Genomic DNA, 25,646 nt, shown 5'->3' with positions numbered 1-25,646 from the left:
CATTGATGTATAGAAGAAAGAGAGTGGGTGAGAGAACTGAACCTTGTGTGACCCCATCATTAGTTGGATAGTGGGAGGATAGGGAGCCATCTGCCATTACACATAGTGTAAGTCCAGACAGGAAGCTGGCAATCCATCTGCAGAAGTCCTGAGATAGCAAATGATGGAAGTTTGCTTAATAAGCCTTTGTACCAGACTCAGTCAAAGGCTTTAGAGATATTGAGTGAAACTACTTGGGATTCGTCAAATTTTTCCATGGTATATGTTCAGAGATTGGGTGATATACAAGAGCAGCTCGTTGATCAACATCGGCGGAATCTGTACTGGTGGTTGCTTCCGTACTAGCTTGGGTACCTTCAAGGTAGAGTAGTAGTTAAGAATTGATGGTTTTCTCCATCACTTTAGATAGGATTGAGGTGAGTGAGATAGGGTGGTAGTTAGATGGAAGCGAATTGTCTCCCTTTTTGGAAATGGATTGAATATAGGCCAATTTCCAGGCTTTGGGATATATACCAGTGGAGTAAGATAGTGTGTACAGATGGCATAGGATAGGAGTCAGTTCTGCTGCACAGATCTTCAGGACAATTGGAGGAATGGCATCAATGTCAGGGGCTTTTTTTGTGTCTAATTTTGACAACAGGTTTATGATCTCTTTCTGGCAAAAGGATACAGGGGTCATTGTATGTTGGGCAGTCGAAATGACTGGGGGTATTTGCCATTGTCGGTTATGCGTGCATTGCAGGCAAAGTGTGAAGCCAGGAGATTAGCTTTTTCTGTGGGTGATGTAATTGAGCCATCTGGGTATGATAGGGGTGGGAGTAGTGTAGGGCAAACGTTGCGACTAATTGCTTTGGCAAGAGACCAAAAGGCATGGCTGCTGCTAGGACAGGCTGCAAGTTTCCTGCTTTTTGCCTGTTCAAATTTTGTTTTAGAATCATTGATAATTTTTTTGCATCTGTTTCGGGTTTCAATATAGGCACTGAAGGAGGATGGAGTTCTTAATTTTAGCCAGTTGTGGTATGCCTGGTTTTTCATTAGTACAGCCTTGGCACATCTTTTGGAGAACCAGGTTTGGATAGGGGATGGCAGTTCAGTGTGGCGTGAGGAATGTATGTTATCATGCCAGTGAGAATTACTTTTGTGATGTGTTCGGTGCATATGTTTGGATTGGAAGACTGCAAACAATAGTCCAATCATGGGAATGAAGTACAGTAATCTCAGAGGCTGTCCCATTTGGCACTGTTATAATGCCAGACTACTCTTGTGCAGGTGTGACTGTGTAAGCATTGTTGTATGGGGCATAAGATGAGCACTAGGTTGTGGTCAGAATTACCCAGGGGGCTCACTACATTCACTGTATATTTGGAAGGGTCATTGGTCAGGAAGAGATCTAGGGTATTTGGGGAGTAATTTGAGTTATCTAGTATTCTGGTCAGCTTGTGAACTATTTGTGTAAGGTTGTTGGTGATGGCAAATATTTCAGCATCTCTGCTTGCAGGATCTGTACAACTGGAAGAGGAAAGCCAGTTGGTGTTCAGTGCATATGTTTGGATTGGAAGACTGCAAACAATAGTCCAACCATGAGAATGAAGCATAATAGTCTTGGAGACATTAAAATCACCTAGGAGGATGATTTCACTATTAGGATAGAGGAAATTAAAGAGCTCAGAGTGGTTGGTGGAATTGGGAGAGCAATAGAGACAGCAGATGAATTTTACTGAATGGGGGAGGGATATTTTTAGCCAAAGAAGGTCAAAGTTGGGCGATTCTAGGTTAGGTGCTCTCTGGCAGGGTATGTCAGAGCGGATATATGTGTGCACCACCCTTGGGTCAAAAGGAGTTAAATAGTGAATAGTTTGGATGGTGCCGGGGAAAGGTGAAATTTGAGTTTTGTTAAGAAGAGTAGGTGGGGTTTGGTTGACTGTAGATGATAGACCACAGATGTTGGTGTAGTGGATATGCAAGGGTCTGTGAGGCATGGCTTTGACTGTAAGGGTCTTGCACGTTTCCTATGCAGTGCCTGTATACTGGTCTCCTTGGTGGCTACTAGTGGCGTCTCTTGGTTTTTGCACGTTTGGTTTGTTTGTAGTCTATGGTCCAGCTGTTGTCTCCATTTTGGCGTTTTTCTTCTAGCTGTCTTCGGAGTTGGCATCTTTGTTCAAAGGTTAAGTCAGATCGAGCACGTACATGCGATTGGGGACAACTGTCCTTTAGCTTGCTATTCATCTATGTGCAGAAGGATTTAAATAGGCCGGAACTGTGGGCAAATGATCAACTCACTGTTAGTAAGTGTGAAGTAATGCACTTTCGCATGATGAAATTTCCAACTACATTTTATATGGGTGTGATTATGTTTGGGGTTATGGTGGATAGGAAGTTGGAGTTCATAGGTCACATAGCAAAAATTGTGCACACAATTCAGAGGATAATTGTGATGTTGAAACAAATATCAACATGAAATGTTTAGAAGTCATTTTGCCTCTTTACGAGGTCTTGATATGACCACATCCGAACTCCTGTGCACAGATTTAGTCTCCTGGATTCAAGGGATTAAAGAAGCTGTGGAAACGGCATAAAGAAAAGCTACAAATATGATATTGGAATGATGATCGAGGGCATTGAGAGTATAGACTGCAGATGAAGGTAAGCAGGAGAAAGAGCAATGATGTGATAAAAGCCTATAAACTAATGAAAAAGTATTATAGTAATAATAATATCATCTGCATGTAAACAGCTGAGTTATCTCCCGTTTAAGGTCATTTACCTGAACACGAAGAATTGTTATTCTTCATGTGCAGATAGCGTGTCTTTGTCATACACCTGATTTTATATGAAATCATGTTCTTGTATTCCCTTCAAATTCAAACTACTGACTTATAACTTAAATACGATGTCCTGTGTATACCATATAATTATAGTGTTTTGCATTATACCATATAATTATAGTGTTTTGAACCACATTTCTCTTTGCATCTTGTCATGTGCCTTTTCCAGAACAACAAAACTTTATGCAGATCCTTGTTATATTCCCATGATTTCTCAACTATCTGTCTTAAAGTGAAAATCAGATTCTGGCATGTACTTTCCTAAGTTTCACTTACACAATATTTTAAGTGTCTCAAGTATGCTTCTGTATATCTTAACTAAAACACCTAGTAAAGTAATTCCTCATCAATTCACATTCAGTTTTGTTTCCCTTTTTACAGAGCTCTACTCCAATTTGACCTTCTCTTCATGCCTTTTGAATTGTGCAGCAAAGGCACAGTAAAACTTATACCTTCATATTCGAGCATTCTGAAAACTGCTTGACTTTTAAACATTTCATTAATTATTTTTTGTTTCAATATGATTTTTATCCTGCTGAACACTAAATGGCAACCACTTCCTATTTCAAATCCCACTGTTTTCATACTCTTGTGTCCTGAACAGTCAGGGAGATTTTTTTTTTCTTGTGTCTTCTCTCCAAGTGATTTTCTTTTGTGTACATCTTTATGATGATACATGGTATGAGTAATGAATATTCCATGTTCCAAGCAGAAATCCAGTGGTTTCTTACCATTATTACAAGAAAACTATTTTTGAAATCCAGTTTTTCATTATTTTATAGTAGTTACAATTGTTATTTAGAGGTAATAAAAATGGGAATTATAAGATGTAGAAGGAAGATGATAGATAGAAAATAACGGGATACTTCCTTCTAATAGTATTCCTTAGATCAGCGCTTCCCAAACTGTGGGCCGCGGCCCCCTTGGGGGCCGTAGGTTTTGTTGAGGGGGCCGTGAAATAATGAAAACAAATTTAAAATGTTTTAAGACTAAGTAGATTTTTTTTTATTTTAAAAGAAACGTATTTAACTTTTATTATTTCTTTTTTGTTATTTTTTATATTTTAATGGAAAAATTCACACATTGGTGTTGGTTCACAAACTTTGCTTCCTGCGTATTTTGGTGCTTAATGAATATTAGTAAATATTGCTTATTCATATGTTTCATTCAAAGCAGTGGTTAATTGTATTTACTTCGAATGCTCTCCAGGGAAGCTCCAAATCTTCCTGTCCCATTCATCACGTGTTCGTAATCAGGGACTGTTGATATTGACTTTATATACATATCAAAACTTGTTTTATATTATCACTGTCATCCGAGCTAGTTTTCGGTTACCAATAAAAGTTTCGCATATACTTCACACATGAAAAAAGGCTTAAACAAGTTCATGTGGGGAGATAGTAACTCGCTTGCAGTGGTAAACAACACCCCTCCCTAACAGCCACTATACTGCAGAGGCAATCAAAACAAGTACTTTTATTATGCCAGTGAATAAGGTATGAGGAGTCTGTGTAATATATTTCTCCACAAATAATGCAATTAGAGACAACTGGGATAAAAACACTAATTAATGAATCACATGTCCCCTCATACAGAAACAAAACCATATGCTGCATGGGCAAACACAGTATCTAACTAAAAACTATTATTATTAATTAGATGTGTGTGAGTTTGATTTCCCAAGGCAGCAATAAAATTCAACCAAATGTGTTAAAACTAAATAATATATATATACAGGGTGTTCGGGATAAATTTGACATATTTATAATTAATTATATTTTTCCGTAAGTTACATGTATTAACACACACTTCTCTTCATTTAAAAGGTTGGACCCTTCTTCATTCATATACAAGATGTCAGAAAGGATGGATAGCTGGAACCCACCTGAATCATGGAAGAGAATAACTTGTATCATGATGATTCGTGCCCGCCATCAAAATAAGGATATTACGACTGCTGCCCAATGCTCCCTGAATACAGTAAAAACAATCAGGCATGAACTAGAGACTTGCAATGGTGACTACGAGGATGTAGCAAGAAGAAAGATCCCTAGCAGACGATCTGATTGCGTTCGTACAGCAGAATTCCTCGCAAATCTGCAGGAACAGGTGTTGAAGAACCCTGGCATTGGAATTCGGGCTTTGTTCGTGGAGTTGCTAACTGTAGTCAAGCCCTGGATAACAAGGGTAGCCAATGGTAGGCCGTATGTATGGCAGCAGGATTCGGCCCCTTGCCACACCTCTGGGAAAAGTCAAAAATGGTTGTCTGAAAATTTCTACGACTTCACCAGTCCAAATGTTTGGCCTCCAAACTCCCCAGACCTTAACCCCATGGATTATTTTGTATGGGGCGCAGTTGAAAAAGACACCAATCGCACTTCCAGTAATACAAAAGCCCAGTTAATGGATAAAATTAAAACAGTTTTTGCGGCCCTTCCCAGGGAGACTGTAGCATCAGCTTGTTCGAGGTTCCGAAGCAGAATTGAAGCTGTGATCGATGCTAATGGTGGTTATTTTGAGTAAATCTTGTTGATAGTATTGTAATTAACTCTGCCTGTAATGTTTTTTTTGTCAATTCATTAAATTTAATAGATACAAAGAAGATTTTCTTTTTCCTTACGAAACTGTCAAATTTATCCCGAACACCCTGTATATATGTTATGGCAGTTTCACATATGGAATTCAGTTGAAGAGAGTTAGCATTTCAACTCAATTGTCAGCTATGCTTTTATATTTCGGTTGCGCGATCTTTTGTTAATACCGCACCAATCATATGCACGTTTTAATAACCTGCCTTTGCTGTCTGTTTCGCGTTAGGCTTAATTACCGTAAAGGGAGAAAAGTCACAAAAGAAAGAAATGTTCCTGGTCCGGGGATTCCCTTATTCAGGTAATATTCACTAATTTCATGTTATCAATCTGCGGTGTGCCAGTATCGGTAAGTGGCGATATTATTTGATCTATTTTACGTTAAAAAATTTAACCCTGAGATGGATAAGTGGCTGATAAAATATTAAAAAAAAAAATCCCGCAAACAATCAGAAACAGACTAAAAAAAAAAAAAAAAGGACAGTATTTCATATTTTACCAGAACAGCCCGCATTGTCTTCAGAACCAAATGGTAAGAGGCAGAAAATGTAATATATGCATTTGATTTTTGCAATATTCGCTGTGTATGTTTTGTATTGAATATAAATACATTAAATATTATAATAACATATCTCTCTATTACGATTTTTTTTCTGGGGGGGGGGGGGGGCGTGAAATATTAATTTTTGCAAAGGGGGCCCTGACATCCAGAAGTTTGAGAAGCACTGCCTTAGATAACTTGATCGCAAGTTTTTATAATGAGTGTAGATTAGACCCAAGGGATAAGTAACTATTAAGTTACTACTTCTCATATCGCTACCAAGTGAATATTGAGGTGTCTGTTAATTGTGGGGAGAGGCTGGGTTTTTGACAGAAAGCACCCCCCCCCCCTCCTAAAATGCTGAACTCATGTTTGGTTGAAATATCTTATAAAATAAAAGTTCCATGTATCTTAGATGAGATTTAAACAATTCAGGATTTTTTCAAATGAAGCGCTTATGCAGTTCTTTATATCCCTAATTGTTGGGCAGTTGTGTGCTTGTGAAAGAGAACAGAAAAACAATGGCACTTGCATTTTTTCTGCTTCCTTTCCAACCACATCTACTTTGTCTCATTTTAATTTGAAAGGATTCTGCATAAATCTGTCATTCATATTCATTTTGCTATTTCATTAATCTGCTGACAAATTTAATTATGCATTAATGGACATGTTTCATTTTAAATGCAGTATATCACTTTGGAAGGAAATGCGTACATTTTTATAATTTTTATTTTTGAAAGGAGTGCAGTCAAAAAGCTAAAGAGATATAGCTGTAAATAATTTAAAGTAATAAACAAACTATGATCAAGAAAATATGAATAATTTATTATTCTATTTGGTAAGGAAAGGAAAGACCTCAGCATGTGATTCGATTTTAAATATTAAGAGCCAACAGCACAAGGACTTCACAAAAAATATATATATACAATTATAAAGTTAATGGCAACTTCATGAATCTGTTGAATGATGAAGACTCAGTTGGTTTGAGAAGTATGTTTTTTGAAAAAATATCACAATTCTATCGGTGGCTTATTGTGAGAACAAGATGTAAACATTAAAGCAACTTTTGCTGGGAGACACTAACTGCAGAAACTTTAAGAAAAGGCTGAAAATATTTGTACTAAAAATAATGATTGAGCACTGCAACTTAATTCCAAAAAGAAAAATTTTATTCCCTTATCCAGCAGATTCCACATATCAAATTTTGGTCAACAGGTTGCCTAAGAATATTTTAAAATTTAAAGTCATTGTGGATTTGATTCCTGCAAAGCCATAGGTTATGAATAGTGGCTTTTCACTAACAGCTATCCAGTATCTAAGTATCTTGGTTATATGAAAATTACAGGATGATCTTGGACATTGTATTCTTTCATTTTTCACCTTTACCAGTTATATAAGAAATGAGCCTGAGTAGCCTTAAGGACTTCTCTATTGCACCTGGGCTCTAATTTAACAAAAACTGATTTAATGGTAACACTACTACATAGTCCTGCTGATTGTTGAAGAAAACCATGAGGTGAACAAAGTAATTTATATATAGTAATAAGTACAGTTTTTATTAGTTTCACATATTTTCAAAAACACTATAAAATATTTTTTTTTTTTTTTTTTTTGTGTGATAATGAAATTCATGAGACAGTATACTGTCTCATGAATGACAAATATTAGTGAGTTACTGTATGGTATACCCTGTTGACTATTTCATAATTATGAACTTTTACTCATTTAATGATGTAAACCAAAGAAAACATAAAACAATTTGTAAAATTTGTACAGTCAGTCTTTCAATGTCAAAAGTAATAACAAATAAAAAATACTTATTAATAAGACAAAGTTTCTTGTATATATCACTGTAGGCAAAAAGAATAATATTAGACTTGTGCATTGCTCTTTTAAGTCATGCTAAATGGGAACTGGACAATTCTTTGAAAGAAAATAACAAAACAAACTATATTTTCATGTATAACAATATTTTGTAAATATCTTGAGATTCATGTAATGAATTTTATATACTCTAAATAGCATGCCTGAGTATAACACACACATTTCATAATTTATATTCTCATTTTATGCAACATTTACTTCAGGTATAGTATACTATCAGTTTAAAGCTTAAAAATGAAAGCCCTGAAAATTAAAATAAAACATCAAAATTATTTATGCTGTCATGGCTTGCAAGAAATATATTGATATCACTTCTGTTATTAACATGACAGAAACCCGCACTACCATATTCAACATTTTGGTGATTTCAAGAACTTTTTTCAAAAAGGAAAAAAAAAAAAAAAAATAGATTGACAATATTATATCACAGTGAGTTACATGATATCAGGCTTCCTCCCACCTACCCATGCAAGATTACCCACCTTATAGCTTCGACTTAATACTGCAGTCACATCAGAGATAACAATCTTTTTGAAGTCATATTCATGACTTAAAAAAAATGAAATCAACTTACACTAGATGAACTAATATATATATCCAAGGCAATCTCAGCAACCATATGTACGTAATGTGCTGTCAATTTCAATGGAATGAAGTGCTATATATATTTATTTTTTAATTTTTCTGCATAAATTTAGGTCATTCATACTAGTTAGTTTTTTTTCTCCTTCAGATTATATAACTTGTTCATTTTATAATCTTTAAAAAAATAAGGATAATTCCAGATTGTGATGGAATGCCCTTTGTCAAGAGTAATTTGTCAATGTCATTAGATCTGCTCTTATATAATTAAAATATACTTCTGCTTTATAAAGTCACACCAAAATATACAGTATATTTCCTTCTCTTATACATGTACATGTAGTGCCTCCATAGATCAATCAATACCTTTCAGATGGAAAAACTGGTTGGAATCCTATCTAGGATGTGAAGAACTTTTATAAATGCTTTACAGCCAGGCTCATAACGAGGTAGATTTTCCTCCCACAAGACAAGCTGGCAGAGAATACACATAACTGATGAAGCACAATATACAGATATGATTAACTGCATGATCAAAGCATTAGATTTCTCTGGAGCCAAGTTACTTAGCCGTGATACATAAAGGGAACATGATGATATCATAGCCTAGGGCTATAGTGGTACCCACATTTGCAAATAAGATACAGAAGTATATAATAAGTGTGCCAAAGTTTCTGAATGATAAAATCAATCATTCATATATGTATGCAGCATCTCACAACAATAAGCGTCTTGGAGATGTGGAATACTTACCTCAAAAATTTAAGAAATGTTTCGGAGAATAAGCAGCTTGAATCAATACAGTATGATTTTATTTCCACAAATTTGATATTGTTGACATCAAGGTCTGCTTAGTAAATTGCTATTCTCTGGTCTACCTTCATCACTGCATATCATGTTGAATGTCTTCTCCACCTACTCTACCATCTTTCTCCCATACATAAATGACCTCCTCTCATTGCCTTAATCTTATCCATAGTTTTGTGGATGATAATGCACATACAACTAGTACCTTAACCATAGATCTCAATACCATTCTTCAACGGGATAAGGATAACTTCAGTGTCACCAAAATGCAGTTGTCTTCTTTCTCACAAAAAAGGAGCTTTCTCTTCAGTAATACATAAATCACCACACAGGATCAGATCTTTCTTTCATCCTGGATAGACATTTATCTCTAGTCTTTCCTGATGTAAATGCATCATATTAATACCTTCATCAGATCTTAAAAGTCAAGCATCCTTTCTTGCTATTATATCTGAACAAATCCCAAATCTACCCAACCTTAGAATAATGTTCATGCTTGGATCTCTCTCTTTCTTCCTGGATGGACATTTATCTCTATTCTTTCCTAATGTAAATGCATCATATTAATACCATCATCAGCTCTTAAAAGTCAAGCATCCTTTCTTGCTCATCTAGCTAATACACATGAACAAATCCCAAATCTATCCAACCTTAGCATAATGCTCATGTGCTTGGAGTTATGCATCCATAAAATTCTTGATGCTCTCTAGACAGCTTGCCGATAGATGATCCTTCCCTCACTTTAATCATTACCAGTTATATATATAATGTTTTAGCTCTGTCTTTTCTAGAGGCACTTCCATAATTTTACTAAATTAGCATCCATCATTCCTCCAGTTTCCATTGGGCTTGTTAACACATGAACAGTAGCTGTCCATCACCCCTTTTCAGTCTAACTGCAAATGCAATAAACCTTCTTTTCCACTTCTGTCCATCTCTTTCCTTCAGAGCATCCATCTTTTCTATAGAAATGTCAAAACCGTCTGGAACATTTACCTCTTGTGTATGTTTGTGTGGAATAAATATTAAAAAAAAAATCATCACTGCATTTTATAAGCACAAATTTCTCTGATTATGCAGCCTGATGCAGATTCAAGCACCATTAGTGATGGTCCAGTATGCATGGTAAGCCACCAAAAACTACTATAAGTAGCAGCTGCTTTTTGACGCTAAAACAGGTTTTTAAATTTTGATTATCATATCTATATATGTAAGTTCAAGTTTTCTTTCTTTTTTTTTTTTAGATGGGGAGCATATAAAGATTTTTTCATTTTGGTGTTAGAGAATGTTTATTTTATTTATTTTTTGAGGAAGTGAGAGAAAAAAAAGCCCAGCATGATATTCATACACTGAATATCATTCTACTGATTTTCGAGCTAATATATGAAATAAGAAAGATGTTGTGGCAGAAAATTAGTTTATCTGAACTGTATGAATGAAATTTATTGATGAGATCTGTACATTGCTAGTTACTTTACTATAATGTGATAAATTATTAACTATTGTTATAATATAAATTTTCTCCTCTATTTGCAGATAAGCATACTTATTATTAAAAGAAATTAAAATAATACCTAGTATCCTTAGAGGATCTATGTGAAAAACATCCTTTCTGTGTTTTGATTTATAGTGGTTATATTTAATATTTAATAAACAGTAATGTCATGACTACATATACTACTTCTTAAAAAACAGAACTCAACAGATTGGGGCTTACTCTAATCCCCCCCCCCCCCCCCAATTCTAAACTTAACAATTCTAGCAGGTTTGGAGAAAAGCAGCTGAAGTCATGTAACTCATTCATCTTTTACTATATTTAAAGTTTTTTTTTTAAAAAAAACTCTGTAATTTGTTTTTAATTTAATTTTGCAAAGTTATTGATGCAAGTCGAGATTAACCACATAACAGAAAACTGTTTCATTCCTAATTACAAATGGACGTGCATTAATTTTTAACTATTTTTACATAAACAAAAGTAAATCTGAATATTTAATTTAAATTAATAGATGCCTCAATATATATTTGCATTTTCATCTAGTGTAAACTGGAAACAACAACAAAGGTCAATGTTTCATTCACTGATTTGAAAATCCAATAAAGACTCCCAGATTTTTGTAGGATATGCAATGCTAAAAAAAAGGACATAACAATGAGATACCTTAATAATTAAATAATTCTTTGCAGGATTCTGCAAATAGAATATTCTATTCTATTTGCAGAAACTCCCCACCTTGAATTAACGATTTTAAATACTTCTAGGATCCTAATCACAGAAGACCAGCATCTTTGGTCATTGAATAAAACATAGAATTCTTGTTTTGAAGAAGTGCAGAAGGAGAATCAAGTTCAATAATTTTTCCTTTATCCAAAACCATCACTCTGAAAGATAACACAAAGTTAACATGTTTAATTTGCCGGAATTCAAACATAGCATACTGTAAGTACAAATATATGTGGTAATGTCAATTACCCTAGTGGAATGAATGATGTATACATACCCATAGAATGAAAAATTATCAACTAAATTGTGCACAAACAATTCACCCTGCATCAACTGGATGCCCATCCTCCAGCTGGCATGGAATTTCACCATGTTGTGCTACCATTGTATTTCTGCTTTAAGTCAATAGAGAGTACAGTTTGGTTGGCTAAGTCCCAAATTACCAGCCCATCATCATTCGTTCAGTAATTAATTATTGTATGATGATACGGCTGCCATAAGTTCCATTTACGGGAATGTACAGCACCATCTCAGTCCCCCCAAATTTTATCCAGGCTCCAGAACCAGGCCTATGGCTGGGTCAGTATTCCTGACTGTAATCCGTGTGTGTTCACGAGACCTGCTTGCGGGATTGTTCAGTACTCAGTGGATACCTACTAATGAAATTCACCACTTGAAGGTGAGGACTGAACATTAGAAGTCCCTGTTAGTTCTCTGCATTTGACTTTGATCCTTAAGCAATCCTGGAGTAATTTATAAATGGTGCAAATGAGGATTGCATGACCTAAAAAAGAAAAGGAAGTGAAAATGCCCCCACCTCTGATCCTGATGCTCTTCAAAGTCATGGAGAAGGTAAAAAACTCCCAGCTAATCACTCACCATAGTAGGGATTCTGCTAATGATTGCCCAGAAAGTTTTGGAGAAACATGTGCTATTATGCGCTTAACAATTTCAAGGCATCTGATGATAAAAGCTTAGGAAATTTCTATTTTATGATTTGTCTCCCACCTTTTGTAACAGGGTGGGCAGTTTTCACTCTGGTTGTTCACTGTGTAAGCTGAGGGTGTGCTTCCCTTTGTTACATGTACATGAATGACCTCAAAATGTATCCTGTTTTCTGATGAACACACTCCATACACTGGTATCCAAAACCTAAGGACAAACACTATTTCTAAAGATTACAACTGCAAATTCAGACAAATCAACTTGTATCTGCTTTCTAATGAGTAGAAATAGGGTGTATTCACATTTTTGAATCATGCAGAAAGAGGGCATGGTAACAGTCATCAGGGCAAAAGGCTGCACTAAAGCGAATGGTGTCTGAAGGAAGCTCTTTTCAGTTTCAAATTTGGATGTCTTGTAATACCTCAAAGACTTCACCTAGATGATTTCATTCAGAGAAGAATTATTGGAAAGCTTGAAGAAGACTGCAGAATTACTGATATTGCTAGAGAGTTTGGAATCTCACATTGTATCCAGATGTTTGCTATGAGGCCATGGAGCATGAAAACAGATTTTTGGTTATATTATTATGCAACACCTGCAGGGAGTCCAAAGACTCATCAAGGGAGAGTGTGTCAACAGCATTGAACAATTGACCCCTTCCAACTACTAACTGCGCTCAAACTTGCTTAACTTTTTGTGTGGGCCATTAGTAGTAGAGGCTCTACCAATCAGCCAATAGCAGCAAAATGTAATCAATGTACCATGGAAAGTCGACTTCATTCAAGCACAGGTGCATGGATATCTCGATAAACTGTGGCAAGACATCTATATGCTCAAAAGCCTGTGGTCTGCATCCCTTTATCCACAGCTCATCATAGAGCATATTTTCAGTGGTGTTCTATCCCTAAAAATTGAACAAGACACCAATGGGATAATGTACTCTTTTACAGATGAGTTGTTAGTTTTTACACCAACTCTAGATGGCATTTGATCTGGGGTGAAAGTGGTACTGCTTACCATCGTGAAAATGTTCTAGAAAGGGATAGATGTGGTAGTGGTGCTGGGAGGCATTATGCTTAATGTTACTCTAAGTGCTGGAAAATGGGACTATGACTGGTGAACGAATTCGAAATGAAGTTCATCAGCACATGTTCAATTATTCTGTGGTACTGTAGGCGAAGAATTCCATTTTATGGATGACAAAGCCTTATCTCTGCTCTGAAGGAGGAGCGGGCAAATTTGCCTCAAGAACTTCTGAATCACTTGGTGTTTAGCATGGTATGACATGAGAGCTGTGTTGTTGCTTTGGTCAGACATATTCCATACTGAAATATCTCTGCAAGCAGTGTGCCTAACTCTTTAACTTCATCCTTGGGATTTGTAACTTTTCCCAAAAACCTATTGCAATTTAATTTGTACAAAATTTATAATATAATTAATTAGTATGCTAGCAATTAATTTATGTCCACATTTAGCTGTAGTCATGAAAATTTTTTCATATACAGGAAAAAACATAATTCATGGATATAACTCGTTTTAGGAATGTTAGTGAAGTGAGTAATATTTATTATCCGACTAGTTTCACCGATTTTTGCTATCGGCATCTTCAATTGGTAAGTGATATGAAGGTAACAGACTAGATTTTAACTGACAGTTCTAATTCATACAAGATTAGTACTGTGCGTGAGACAGTACGCGAGTACATGATTTATTTGTTAAGAGACATAATGTAATTGGTGTGAAAGTTCATTTCTTTGGTGTTTAGTGATCTAATTAAAGTTTTCCAAAACTCCAGTAGGATTAGACCTCGATTCTTATTTAGGTTTCCTGTTGAACGGGCGACTATAGCAGCTTCCTTGAAGTTTCTGGAATGGTAGTTCTCTTCTGTATAGGACATATGACTCTTATCCCACTCAATAAGATGGATGGTAGTGGCGAAGTGGGAAGAAACGCCTGAAATATCTTGTCTGTTGTTTCTAACATAGCCTATGTGCTCCTTCTGTATCATTTCGTAGAGGTCTGGCCAATGTAACTAACACCACAGGAACAATTTATATTGTATACCCCAGAGTACTTGTAGAATGGCTTGAATGTTACTCTAATATTGTGTGATTTAGAAGGATAGCCAATTTTTATGGAAATGCTGCTGACAAATGGAATAGTTACAGTGCTGATGTATTGGGTGTCATCACGTTGTGGTATATCCGAAAAGAGAATCTTGTTGATGAGTCTTTTAGGATAACCATTTAAGGATGCTCTCTGGATATTGTAGTTAATTTTTCTTGTAAGTCATCTTGGTCTGTATAGCTCTTTTCTTAAGCATATGGATAATGCTAAGTTTCTGGGATATATGATGTGACGAGTTGAAATGGAGGTAACGTCCAGTATTCGTAAGTTTTCTATACACAGACAGGTTGATATTGTTATTGGTTTGTTTCTTTATTAGGATGTCTAGGAATGGAAGTTTTTCATCTTTTTCAATTTTCTAATGTGAATTTGATGGTATGGTGGAAACTATTGATTTTGTTGAGATAATCCATTACTTCTTCTTTCTTATGATTCCAAATGATAAAGATGTCATCTACATATCTGTACCAAGTTTAGCTTTTGGGGTAATTTGAGATAAGATTTTATCTTCTAGATCTTCCATGAATAAGTCAGCACAAGAATGAGAGAGGGGGCTACCCATGGCTAATCCAGTAAGTTGTTTGTAGACAGTTTTTTGTGAAACGAAATAGTTCGAAGTTAAACAATGATTGAACAATGTAGTGATGTTTTTTAATTTCTCAATAAAATGTTCTGAGTTTTTGATATAAGTATCTGAGTTGTGAATGTGTTGTAAAATTTTGGCTAGGTATTTAGACAGTTGGTAAGTTAGAGAATAGATTCCATCAACTATTGGACGTAATGGTGTACCTTCTTTATGTATTTTAAGAACGGCATGCAATCTTGTAGTCAACGAGTACATGGATTTTAGCTTTCATATTTAAGTCTATAGGCCAGTTAGTCATTCCACGTAATAGTTTGTTGGTGTCATTATGGTTTTTTTGCGTAGGATCTGTACTGAGAACATCATAGACAGACATGTCTGATAATAGATTGTTAATTTTCTCTTCATAATCTTTTGTATTTAAGATAACAGTATTATTGCCTTTGTCCACTTTAAGTATGATGATGTCTTTATTATTCTTTAATTTGAGTGGTGTTCCTCTTTCCATTTGGTTAGAGTTCGAAGTTAAAAGAAAATTAACAATCTATTATCAGACACTTCTGTCCGTGATGTTCTCAGTACACATCCTACACAAAAAAAAAAACTATAATGACACCAACGAACTATTACGTGGAATGACTAACTGGCCTATAGACTTAATAAGAAAGCTAAAATCCGTGCACCTGTTTATTCCAAGATTGTATGGCGTTCCTAAAATGCATAAAGAAGGTACACCATTAAGTCCAATAGTTGATGGAATCTATTCTCCAACTTACCAACTGTCTAAATATCTAGCCAAAATTTTACAACAACACATTCACAACTCGGAGACTTATATCAAAAACTCACAACATTTTCTAGCCTTGACGTCACATCTCTGTTTACAGACATTCCAGTTGTGGAAGTCATCAACATCTTAGACAACTTGTTCCCAAGAAACATCACTACATTGCTCAATCATTGTTTAACTTCGAACTATTTCGTTTCGCAAAAAACTGTCTACAAACAACTTACCGGATTAGTCATGGGTAGTTCCTTCTTGTGCTGACTTATTCATGGAAGATCTAGAAGATAAAATCTTATCTCAAATTACCTTTCTTCTTTCTTATGACATCATTTGGAATCATAAGAAAGAAGAACTAATGGATTATCTCAACAAAATCAATAGTTTCCACCATACCATCAAATTCACATTAGAAATTGAAAAAGATGAAAAACTTCCATTCCTTGACATCCTAATAAAGAAACAAATCAACAACAGTATCAACCTGTCTGTGTATAGAAAATTTATGAATACTGGATGTTACCTCCATTTCAACTTGTCACATCATATATCCCAGAAACTTAGCATTATCCATATGCTTAAGAAAAGAGCTATACAGTACACCACAGACCAAGATGACTTACAAGAAAAATTAACTACAATATCCAGAGAGCATCCTTAAATGGTTATCCTAAAAGACTCATCAACAAGATTCTCTTTTCGGATATACCACAAAGACAACGTGATGACACCCAATACATCAGCACTGTAACTATTCCATTTGTCAGCACCATTTCCAAAAAATTGGCTATCTTTCTAAAACCACACAATATTAGAGTAACATTCAAGCCAGTCAACACTATTTGGAAATTTTTAAGATCACTGAAAGACCCTCATCCATTCTACAAGTACTCTGGAGTATACAATATACCTTGTTCCTGTGGTGTTAGTTATATTGGTCATACCTCTAGAAGCTTCGAAAGGAGACAGAAGATGCACATAGGCTATGTTAGAAACAACAGACAAGATATTTCAGGCGTTTCTTCCCACTTCGCCACTACCAACCATCTTATTGAGTGGGATAAGAGTCATATGCCCTATATAGAAGAGAGCTACCATTCCAGAACCTTCAAGGAAGCTGTTATAGTCGCCCGTTCAACAGGAAACCTAAATAAGAATCAAGGTCTAATCCTACCGAAGATTTGGAAAACTTTAATTAGATCACTAAACACCAAAGAAATTAACTTTCACACCAATTACATTATGTCTCTTAACAAATAAATAATGTACCCGTGACTCGCGTATTGTCTCATGCACAGTACTAATCTTGTATGAATTAGAACTGTCAGTTAAAACCTAGTCTGTTACCTTGATATCGCTTACCAATTGTATCTCTGAAGATGCCGATAGCAAAAATCGGTGAAATTAGTCGGATAATAAATATTACTCACTTGACTAGCATTCCTAAAATGTGTTATAGTTTCTAATACAAGTAGTCAAGAAAAAAAGTCACACTATAAACATAGTTTTTAGCTTTTGGACACCAGTGTATGAAAAACCATGCTATATTCAAATATTCTAAGCTTCAGTTGGTGGCATATACACTGATCTTTATACCATTGTTCCATCATGTGATGATAAACTAATCACTTTCACTGAATCAAAACATACTTTTTTTAAAATCAATTCTACAAATACAAAATTTTCCCAGTGGTACTCTTCTCACGTTTGGGATAGGTACACCAAACTTGTCTAAAAATTTTGAGGCAGTTCAAAAGAAAGTTTGGCTAAATGATCTCTCTTTCTTCACTTATTCACTCAGCCACTGTCATATAGACTGCATACACAATACATGCAGAACTGCATGTACAGCACTAATAATACTTCGAGGGCATTGTTCCACAATAGCAGCATGTGTGATAAAGATATGAATGACTTCAAACATGGTTATGCATCTGGCAAAGTGATGGAAATATATGCTTTAGGTTCGGATCTTTTGAGAATATAGGCTAAGTGGTGATTTGTTATGTCTATACACAAAAGTCAGGAGCATCAGAAACAAAGGAGTTGAGTTTGTTGTGGCATAAGATGGTTGGCATTAGTGAAACCTAGCTATCAAAAACAGATATGGTAACTGGGATCGAGTATAATGGGTATACTATTTTTAGGAATGACAGAAGAAATAGGAGCGGTGGGGAGGATATTACTAAATGATAGCAGACGACTTAAGTCCAAATAGGATTGAAACACAAGAAAACAGTGATGGTAACAATGTCCCATGTAGCAGTGATTTTGAGGCTATTTGGTGTGAAGTGGAGGCTAACAGAATGAAATACATGGTGGGATGTTGCTACAGACCTGACTGCTTAGTTGCAGGGGACAGAGAAATGCATCACCAATTTAGCCCATAATGATACCAAATGAGCGACTTCAATTTTCCAAACATTGATTGGGTAGAAGAGAAATCCCTCAACAGCATGTGAGAGAAAGAATTTGAGATCAAAGAGTGCTAGATTTGTTCATAGCATAAGAATGGGTTTCTGGTAAGAATTTGACTATTTTACCACCAGTTGGTGACAGTCATCATGCTGTGCTTTCTTGGGAAATTTCTAATTATATTGATGTTCCCATTAGAACAGGTTACATACTGAACTGCAAAGCTGGAAATCATGATCAACTTAGGCGAATACTAACTTTGGTCCCATGGTATCAGTTACTGAATGGGGAAAAATGCAGCAATGCATGAAAATCTGAAAAGTGCTTAAATGAGGCAGTATCTGAATGCATCTCTAGAGTTTGATGTATGTAACATGGTGCCAGTGTTACTGATACCTTGGATGAAGAGGTGCATGCAAATGAGGTTGAAGAGCTGTTGCATAATCTGGATATGAATTTGTCAATAGGGACAGAAGGAATATCAGAACGTTTGCTAAAGAAGGAATGTTCAACCGAATTGGTTAAGTCTTTCACATGTTTGTATAACTTGAGTCTCAGTTCAGGAATGATACCAAAGTAATGGAAGGAATGTATGATAGTTCCATTGTACAAGGGCATTGCATAAACTGATGTATTTACTACCACACCAGTATCTCTGGTGTGGTAGTAAAGATTGTAGAGAAGTTGGTAAGAACTCATACAGAAATGGGGAGGTAGACAAACAAGCTATACTCTGCAAGGATGGGTTTAGTAAAGGAAGGTAATGTTTTGGGGTGCTTAAGGTTCAAAGCTGTATAACTAAGAGGAGACCTCCACATAGCCTTTAAAGGAATGCGGAGAACCGACCAGGGCTTCTGACCTAATGTCCAATCCTCACCTTCTCGTGGTGCACCCTGTTTGGTATCTACCTGGATACTGAACGAATGAGGATAAGCTGGCAATTTGGGAGTTAGCCGACCAAATTGTATTCTTATTGGTTAAACCAAAATACAAAATGATGGTACAATATGACAAAATTTCATGCCGGCTAGGGTGTCTCCCAGTTAAACAAGACCCCCATTGTTTTCGCCAGGGAACCAGGGTAAACAGCGAAAAGTCAGCTACTGGAACAAATCTGAAAACACACCCCAACTCAACATCACCAGAGTTAAACATCGGTACTATCAACATAAGACGCCTGAATTGCAAAGAAATAGAGCTAGCTGAGGAATTAGATAAGTACCAGATCAACATAATAGGGATGATTGAAACAAAAAAGACAAAATATGGTGAGATCTTTCTGAGCAATAAATACAAAATGTTATATTCAGGCAATGAAAATCGATGAAAAGAAGGAGTAGCCATAGTATTCAACACAAAATACGAGGCTAATCTTCTTGAATGGCAAGCAGTCTCGAGTAGAGTGATGTGGGCAAATATCAGAATGTGGAATTGGACAATGAGACTTATTTGTGCCTATGGACCAAAGAAGGCTCTACTAAGGTAGAAGTGGAGTAATTTTTTGATGCTTCAGAGAAAGCAACTGACACAATGAAAAAGGAAAAGTAAGTCCTTGTTGGGGATCTAAATAGCAGAGTAAGTAATGATTGTCAGACATATAAAAATGTTTTGGGAAAATTTGAAGAAAAGAGCAAAGCTAATAATAAAAAATAACAAAGCAAATACCTGTTGGATTTCTGCTGAGGACATGGACTAGTTATTACTAACACCATGTTCCAACATAAAAATGTGCACAAATTCACATGGAGAGAAGAGGCAAGGAATAAGAAAAGTCTCATTGACTATGATATTGTTGATACTGATGTTTTCTCCCTGGTGCAGGACACCAGAGTGTACAGAGGATTTGAAATTGGAAGTGATCACTATTTAGTCTTGAGCAGGATAAAATTGAATTTCATATTGAAAAGAATAACATGTAAGAAAGTTTTAAAGCGAATAAAAGTTGAGCAGCTCTCAGATGTGAGCTGTAGACTAAAATACAAAAAGATTATTGAATTAAAAATGAAAGAGTTTGAGAAAAGGAACCAAACTTTGGAGATTCAGTGGCAAGCCTTGAAGAAAACCCTGATTGATTCAGCCAGAGAGGCATGTGGTGAGGTTGTCTGCAAGGATAGAAAAATCAGAACTGCATGGTGGACACAGGAAGTTAAAGAGGAAGTGAAGGAAAATAAGAAAGCATATCAAAAGTTCCTGGCAAATAAGTCAGCTTGTGCTCTTAGAGAATATAGAGACAAATGTAAGAAAGCTAAACAAAATTCATGGGAGGACTTTGGCAAGAACATAGAAAATAAATATCAAGAAGGTGGTAAGATATTCTGGAGGTTGTTGAAGAAGCTCAGAAATGGAGGAAAGAGTGCTGTAAAAGGAGTTAGAGATGATAAAGGTGACATGAAAATGGCAGACAAAAATATCCTTGAAGTATGGAGTAATTACTTTGAAAAATTGCTAAATGAAACAAGCAGTGATAGCACAGTGGTAAAAAACACTCAACAGGCATACAGTCAGGAATACATATCCATACTTGAAGTAGAAAAAGCCATCAAAGGCTTGAAATGTAGAAAGGCAGCAGGAGTAGATGATATTCGACCAGAAATGCTAAGTATGGTGGTATAAAAGTCTTACAGTGGCTGCACTGTAAGGCCTAGACAGAGGGACAAATTCCTGATGATTGGAGCAGAGCTCTAATAGTACCCATATATAAAAAGGGAAATAAAACAATGTGAGAATTACAGAGGTATTTCCCCACTGAGTGTTCCGGGCAAGAGTTATGCCAGTATACTTGAGAAACTGTTGAGAAGAATTGTGGAAGAAAAGCTTGGTTAAGAACAAGCTGGATTCAGGCCAAATAGAGGCTGTCAGGATCAGATCTTCACTTTACAACAAATAGTTGAGAAAGCATGGGAATATAACAAAGATCTGTATTTAAGTTTTGTAGATCTGGAAAAGGTATATGACAAGGTGCCAAGAGAGAAGATATTCAATATGCTACAGTTATATGGTGTCAATGGGGCATTATATCAAGCAATACTTAGTCTTTATTTGAGTTGTAAATTAGCAGTTAGAATTGAAGGAAGGACAGGAAGGTAGTTTAATGTTAAATCTGGTGTGAGACAAGGATGTACATTATCCCATCTGTTATTCATTATCTATATGGATCACATTATGAAGGAAAGTGGTGTTAAACATGATATCAGAATTGGAGATGTTAATGTCAGCTCTTTGCTTTTTGCGGACGATGTTATACTTCTAAATAAATCCACTACAAGTTTGCAAGATTCCCTGACTAAATTGAATAACTGTTGTAATAGATATGGTATGAAGGTCAGCAATAAAAAGACAAAGACAATGAAAATAGGTAGAATCGGTGAAAATGTCAACTGTGTTGTGAACAGAGAACCTGTGGAACAAGTAAAACATTTCAGTATAAACGATTTTTAGTGAAGATGGTAAATTAAATATGGAAATAGACAACAGAATCAACACAGCTGGTATGGTAGGAAGTCAACTGAATAAATTCATATGGAATAAAAGAGAAATTAGTCGGAACACTAAATTAGCTGTATACAAGACAGTGTACAAATCAGTTTTAACTTTTGGATCTGAGAGCTGGGTCAGAAGTAAAACACTTGACCCAAGACTAGAGACTGCAGATGTGAGAGTTCTGAGAAAGATTAGAGGCGTGAACAGACGGCATCAATATCATATTAAAAACGAGGATATTAGGAAAGAACTTGATATTGTCAGCATCCAGGAATGCGTTAGCGGAGCTAATCATAAAGAATATGGTCACTTGAACAGAATGGGCGAGGAAAGATAAGCAAAACAAGTTTTCTCTGCCAGGTTGGCAGGAAAAGACCCAGAGGAAGACCAAGATATAGGTGGATTGATACGGTACAAAGTGCCTTAGACGACAGAAATATAAGATCTGATAATGTTGGCGTCTTGACAAGTAACAGACTGATTTGGAGGAAAATTGTAGATAGGAAATTTTTCATGTAGTACTATCATATCCTGTACACCTCATGAGGGTACATGTCAGGAATTGGATGATGATGATGATGAGGTAATATTTTAGCAATTTGCTCATATTTTTTTACCAATGTTATGGGTGAGTTGGATAAATGGAATGGATACACTATGATGATGTTGGATTTTGCTAAGGCATTTGATAGGATACCTCCCGAAAAGCTTCAATAAACTGGAATATAAGCTCTATACTTGGATCAGTGGATGGTTGACAGACAGATATCAAAAAGTGGTATACAGAGGTTGTGAATCCGTCAGACTTAAGGGGACCAGTGGTGTACCTCAGGGCCACTGTTATTCAATTTATACATTAAGGCGCATGTAACAGATGTGCAATTGTTTGTCGATGAAATGAAGATAGGCAGGACAATCAGGGATGTTACTGATATCAAGCACTTGCAAAATGATGTGAATAGGCTGGAAATATGGGCAAATGTAAATGGCTGTCAGTTAAATATTTATTCATTTATTCGTATGGATGACAAACAATATCAAATGGGAACTGCAGGTAAAAAAGAGATTATGGAAAAGATATAAGGAGAAGAGTGGAGACCAGATGCATGAAGAATATAAGACTCATGCCAGGAGAGTGATTAGTATCGTGAGGAAGACAAAACTGGAATATGAAAAGAGATTGGACCTGAGATCCAAACTGTTGAAAATCCTAAGGAATTGTTTCATTATATAGCCAGTAGAAGGAGAAATGATTGTGAAAGAATGACATTGCTGGATAAAAATGGAAATAGAATGATTGATGTAAAGGACATAGTGGTGTTGTTCAATGACACTTTATTGGGGTATTTCATCCTGGAGAAGTAGGTTTTAATACTAGAGGGATAGGGCAGGTTCAAGGTTTAGAAGTGTAAGGAGAGTATGTTTCAAATACTGAGTACTCTAAATGTCAGTAAAGCAATTGAACTGGATGGATTTCACGAAGGGTTTGAGAGAATGTGCTAGAGAAATGACAGTTCCATTGACCTGGATTTTCAATGAACATCTGGCCACAGGAAAGGTGCCCAAGGAGTGGAAAGAGGGTAAGATAGTGCCATTGCAGACTGGAAGTGTCAAACTGTATGCCAGTTTGTATTTCATCAGTAGTTGCTAAGATTTTGGAGAAATTAGTGAGGGATCATTTACAGCATTGGGAGGGTAATGTTATATGTGTTAAAGGGTATTCTTCTTTTAGTAATATGATTGTCTTTTATAATAAAGTGACAAGAGCAGTTGATGAGAGAAAGGCATATTCTGCCAATTTTTTTGGGATTTTACAAAGGCATTTGACAGGGCCACATGATAAGCGGATATTTAAGTTGCAGTACATGGGTTGAGATGTCAGATTAGTGAACTGGATTTGGAATTGGCTATCTGATCAGAGAGTTGTATCAGGGAGCAGTATCAAGGAAGCAGAAGATTATAAATGGGGACCCATAGGGCTCAATACTGGGACATATCAGTTAACCATTATATGAATTACATTGTCAATGGATTGCAGGGGATATTCAGTTGTTTCAAGATGAAAATGTTATATAGTAATGTGGTAGCCCTGCAAAGAGGATTTGAATAAACTGGACAGATGGACAAATGAATGGAGATCAGTTTAATTCAGCTAAATGTAAAGTTTTGGTATACAATGATGGGAGGCTGCATAGTTTGTTGGAGGAAGTGGGGGAGGCAAGGGATCTCGGGGTGATGACTGATAAAAACCTAAAATTCAGGGAGCATATTGCAAAGGTAACCCAGAGGATTGCTGCAATACTGAGAGGGGTACTGACTTGCAGAGATAAAAGATTGTCATTCCATTGTATAAAGCCGTATCAGACCACACTTAGACTATTGTGCTCAAATTTAGTTCCTAGAATTTCAAGTGGATAAATTAACTGTGGAGGAGTGCAGAGGCAGATAACAAACATGATATGAGGACTGTACAATGTTAATTATGAGGACAGACTGAGGGAATGTGGACTGCAGAGTTTGGTAAATAGTAGGGGAGGTGATATGATTGAGACTTTTTAAACTGTTGAGAGGTGGTTATAGGGTTGACAAGGGAGTTCCTTTGTTTGGTGAAACAGGGGGGGAAGGAGCAAGGACCAAGAACCATCCCTGGAAATTACGAAAATAAGTGGCTTATTTGAATGGAGGGTGGTTGAACTATGGAATGCATTACCTGAGAGCATGAATGGTGAATGAGTTCGAGTAGTGACTGTGTTTTCTAGGCTGGGCCTTCCACAATGAGTGTTCCACGGAGTCAAAGACTCATCGTGGAACACCAATACTTATAACACTCAAACTCATCATCACAAGCAAAACATCCAGTCCAAATACTCTGGCTAATCACACTCTTACAAAATTTCCAAGGATGATCCCTTGTTCTTTCTCTTCCTCCTATGCATTGGAAAAAATCTTCAGCATCCATCCATACAATACCCCTTTAACACTCAAGCCATGCATTATACAAATTGCATTGTTTGTAACTTGCCAATGGGATGGGATGCATAAGAATCAAAGCTGTATAAATGAGAGGAGATCTCATTTAGATCTCATTAAGAGAAATTCTATAATTGTTTGTATTTTTAAAAGTGTAGGTAATTATATTTCAGTCTCCATGCATTGCCCTAAACCCTTTGAATATGAACCAGCTTGTTTGAGGAAAACAAAAACCAAGATTTGTCATAGTCAAATAAATATCCAATAATTTACAGTTGTGGTATTATGGGGTGATGCAATAAATTAAAAATTCAAAAACAGTTGGAAGCATTTTTTTTTTTTTTTGCAAAAAATAAGTAACCAATAATAAACAGTTTGTGTATATATCACAGCTTATTAACGACTACAAGGGGGGGGGGGGTACGATTACATCATTCACATGGACATAGTGTCAGTTATATATATGTTGATTGAGCTCTTAGTAAGCAAATTGATATGTAAAAGATTTTGTTGTAGATTACCAGATGCAGTCTTTTTATATACATAAAACACGATTCATTTTTATGCACTAAGAATTTTTATTTGCAATGCAATGAAACGAGGGTGCATAAGGATCAAAGCTGTATAAATGAGGTGAGACCTCTACATAGCCTTTAAAGGAATGTGGAGAACTGACCAGGGCTTCTGACCTAATGCCCAGTCCTCACCTTCCCGTGGTGCACCTGGATACTGAACAAAAGAGGATGGGCTAGCAGTTTGGGATTTAGCCGACCAAATTGTGTTCTCATTGGCTTAAACCACAAATAAAATGATGGTACAACATGGCAGAATTTCATGTTGGCTGGGGCGTTGCCTGATTAAACAACGCCCCCGTTGTTTTTGCCACGGAACTAG

General features: G+C 36.1%; 1 protein-coding gene across 1 annotated transcript in view; it reads right to left on the bottom strand.

The window, feature by feature from the left end:
• Positions 1–7,105: 7,105 nt before the first annotated feature.
• Positions 7,106–25,646, bottom strand: part of LOC150097870 (ATP-binding cassette sub-family C member 1-like) — a 626,276-nt gene continuing 607,735 nt past the window's right edge. The window contains exon 28 of the mRNA XM_090406616.1: positions 7,106–11,606. Within this exon, the coding sequence (XP_090262742.1) occupies positions 11,495–11,606 (112 nt within the window). The 3' untranslated portion in view covers positions 7,106–11,494. The remainder of the gene's footprint in view (positions 11,607–25,646) is intronic.

The sequence above is a fragment of the Typopeltis vanoorti genome, chromosome 16, assembly GCF_054136105.1.
Source record: "Typopeltis vanoorti isolate ZY-2024b chromosome 16, IOZ_Tvanoo_1.0, whole genome shotgun sequence".
Classification (NCBI taxonomy): Eukaryota; Metazoa; Arthropoda; class Arachnida; order Uropygi; family Thelyphonidae; genus Typopeltis; species Typopeltis vanoorti.
This window is presented reverse-complemented; position numbering and strand designations above follow the sequence as displayed.